The 3,456-nt window shown below is 40.5% G+C and overlaps 1 protein-coding gene across 1 annotated transcript; it reads right to left on the minus strand.

The window, feature by feature from the left end:
• Nucleotides 1–1,476: 1,476 nt before the first annotated feature.
• On the minus strand, nucleotides 1,477–2,603 carry LOC121968611 (peroxygenase-like). The gene is made up of 6 exons (XM_042518926.1): nucleotides 2,498–2,603; nucleotides 2,244–2,393; nucleotides 2,078–2,163; nucleotides 1,908–2,002; nucleotides 1,702–1,827; nucleotides 1,477–1,627 (listed from the first exon to the last, which is right to left on the minus strand). Exons 1-6 carry the CDS (start codon nucleotides 2,598–2,600, stop codon nucleotides 1,477–1,479), a joined length of 711 nt encoding a protein of 236 aa, XP_042374860.1. The 5' UTR covers nucleotides 2,601–2,603.
• Nucleotides 2,604–3,456: the final 853 nt, after the last annotated feature.

The following is a 3,456-nucleotide window of genomic DNA, read 5'->3' on the forward strand; positions in this document are numbered from 1 at the left end:
ATTTTATTCTCCTCCTCTTCCACGTAGAATGAATTCTTCTCCCATAAGTCTTTTATTTTCTTCTCCATAATTTCCTTTTCCAACACCGTCTTCGCCCAGCTCCAGAGCAGGGTCGTCATCGGCCATGGATTCTACGCCACCAGCTACGCGTCCATGTACACCATGGCACAATGCCAAGGCGACCTCTCCGTCTCGGACTGCGGAGAGTGCGTCGCCCAAGCCGTTCAGAAATCGGAGGTGGAGTGCGGAGGCGCGGCCTCCGGCCAAATCTACCTCGACAAGTTCTACGTCAGCTACAGCTGTTACACAAATGGCATCCCTCACGGCGCAGGAAGTGTCGGTGGAGAAGGTGATCACTGCTACCTTCATCTATTAACTTGTATCAAAGATCACATTTTTAATTTATGTTCCTTCTTTACTCCAAACCGAAGCTACAAATAATTTCTTAATTTATTCTTAAGCCAAGTTAAATATCAATCCTTTTCTAATTAGTTCGAGCATATGCATATCGTACTGGGAACCAGGGCAAACAGAGAAGACAGTGGCCAAGTTGTGGGAAGTGCTGCAGGAGTTGCATTCCTCGTGATCTGCTTGCTGTTTGCCAGGATTCTAACGAAGAACAAAGACGGTATGCGTTTCTAATAAAAAAAAGATTAATCAAACTGAATAACGTCGAGTCTGAGATGATCGATCTGAATTCACGAAAGTTTTCCATCGATCATCAGGATAAATCGAAAAATGAAAGTTTTCCATCGATCATCAGGATAAATCGAAAAACGCTCACACTGAACAACCCAGAAATCCAACATCCTTTCCTCCATTTGGAGGAAAATTTCTTACAAATTTATCATAGTTGGAGCTCGAACCACGAATACGTAGACGATTACAAATTTATCATAGTTGGAGCTCGAACCGCGAATACGTAAACGATAACGTAAATATCCTACCGCTGCAAGATAACATGAGGGCGGTATGTGTTTCTAATAAGAAGAGACAGTTGGTGTCCCTAATGAAAAAACAAAAAAATTGTCTTCTTTGGTGTTCCTAATCTTTGTTTGCTTGCTTCAATACTATTGTTTTCGCGGTATGTGCTTCTTTTGATTACTGAAGGTTGATGGGTGAAATAATTGAGCAACAACAAACGAAAATAATGACAATGTACTTGAGAAGAGAGGGGTAATAGATGATTAATGTACCTTCGTGGAGGACGAATTGACTCGCGGAGGGGTCTCCTTTTGGACGTTTCCTTTCAAATGCGTGTCAATTGTCATCAATAAAATCATGTGAGAGAGAGGTAGAGCAATTCGTTTGGTTCTAGCTTGCATCACATGCAAGTTTATGATTAAGCTTCTCATTATGGGGCACCACGAACGCACACATTTCAACCAACATCACTCAGAAATACTATAAGCATGCATGCATGCATATATAACTATTAGGTGCAAGACTCGGCTTATTAGCGAACGCAATATCACTCTAATCCACCTTCTCGCACGCCTCTCGCTGGCTGGCGCAGTACTCGAACAAGCTTCCATCGAAGCAACGCCTGATGGCTTCCCGAGGCAGGTATCCCTCTTCATCTCTCGCCAACAGGTACAAAGCTATCCATTCGAGCTTCGCTGCAATCCTATTCAACACGTCTTCGATTATTAAGATTAATTGCATTTTTTTCTTTAATTGTTGAATTAGATTAAAACTCACCATCCAAAGAAGTCGTAAGCAACTCTTTGGCCTTCTGTCATCCTCCACAGCTCCACAAAAGTGAGCCTGTTGGGATCCGTCCGTGCGTACTTGCTAAATATATTCTCAAAGTTCACAGGCACAAATCTATAACCAACTTCCAAGAATATTCAATTTATAATTAGGTTTTCCAATAATAAATAGTAGTATTAAGACAAAGATAATACCTTCCCTCGTTGTCGTAAGATCCGGAATCACTGCCATGTTTGCTTGCATGGATGTTGCGTATGTATATGGGGAAAAACAGAGAAGGTATCCAGCTCTGCATTGCAACAAAAATCTTATTGCAAAGATAACAATTAATTAACTAATTGTCCACATAAACAATGAAACTTACTGGTTGAGTTGCGTAGCTAAAAGTTGCATTAACTACGATTGCAATCAGCAGTGACATAACAGGATTGAAGCCAATAAGTCTCGAACCTGTCATACGTACAATATATATATCATATATATGGAATATGATTCCGGGCTTAGCACAGAGTGACAGTCCATGCACTGACCCGTATAAGTTTCCCAAGGGTAAACGATTCCATTGTCGTCCAAGTCGAAGAAGGCAACATGTTGCTGTAGAACACTGAGCTGATGATGCTTGCGCTCTTCGGTGCCTTCAGGATGATATACGTCGGGAGCCACTAATCCTCTCGCCAAATCTTTAAATTTTTTTCAAAAGATGTGTAACGAGATTATTGTCTTACGCATCAAGTTTAAGGTCAAATGAATAAAAAGAAAAATTGATAAAGAGGGAGATAGGTACAAGGTTTTGAAAGGTGTTCCTCCAAGTCAGTCCGGATCCGCCTCTCCAGCGTCACCGGCGCTTCCGCTGCCACCGTCGACATCGAATCCTTCGGCTCAGTCATCTTCCCTTCCCTTTCCGGCTTCCCTTCTTACTAGCTAGAACAGAGAGCGAAACACAAATTTCGGTCTTTGTTTTGGATGCATATAAATAGAGGATGAGTGCAGCAGGGGAGGACGAAGATCCAGACCCGTGGATACTGGAAGGGGCGTGGTCTCTATACGTGGCGATGTGCATGGCAGTCGTGCGTAACAGGAGGTCGGGAAGCGGTGGCTTTGCGTGACAAATGCGTCGGTCACGTTCGCCACTTGTAAATAACCATAGTCGGAACAGGCTGAGTTGCATACGACCTCTTGATTCTTCTCCCTTTTAGAGCAAATGATAATTACACTCATTTGAATATTTTTACAGTGCGTCTTTAAATTATATATAAAAAAATAAATTACGATTAAATAGTTAGAGTTCTGATTCTTCTTCCTGTGTACTATGAAAGAGCTTTTGATTCATGCACGAAGAAAGTGCGTGTCCATTCGATCTGAGTTTAATTTGGGATTTTTTTTTTTTTGAAAAACGTAAGATGCTTTAGTGCCCTCTCTTACTTGTTGCTCTTTGCACGCATCATCACATATTTATGAAAAATCTGATTTCCTTACGGCAATTTTTAAAAAACTGACATTAAAATAGTCAAGCGTGAATCATCCTTCGTGCCACTTCTACGAAACCTCCTCACATTTGTGCTGCTTTTGGTAGAGAGTAATCTGTCTTATAATATAATCCAAATTATATTACAAGATTAATTAATTTATTTAATTTCATTTTTAACTTATAATGTAATGTAATCTGAATTACAAAATGTAATAAAGTTTTGTAATCTGGATTACAAAATAAACACATTGTAATCCGATTACATTACAAGGTCA

The sequence above is a fragment of the Zingiber officinale genome, chromosome 3B, assembly GCF_018446385.1.
Source record: "Zingiber officinale cultivar Zhangliang chromosome 3B, Zo_v1.1, whole genome shotgun sequence".
In the NCBI taxonomy this organism is placed as follows: domain Eukaryota; kingdom Viridiplantae; phylum Streptophyta; class Magnoliopsida; order Zingiberales; family Zingiberaceae; genus Zingiber; species Zingiber officinale.

What these genes read in the sequence shown, in the direction of transcription:
- LOC121968611 (XM_042518926.1), bottom strand. Translation starts at nt 2,600, where the DNA reads ATGACTGAGCCGAAGGATTCGATGTCGACGGTGGCAGCGGAAGCGCCG. An exon ending in TTAGCTACGCAACTCAACCA is followed by an intron (nt 2,003 to 2,077) that starts GTAAGTTTCATT and finishes GTTGCAATGCAG; the next exon opens with AGCTGGATACCTTCTCTGTT. An exon ending in TCTTACGACAACGAGGGAAG is followed by an intron (nt 1,828 to 1,907) that starts GTATTATCTTTG and finishes AGTTGGTTATAG; the next exon opens with ATTTGTGCCTGTGAACTTTG.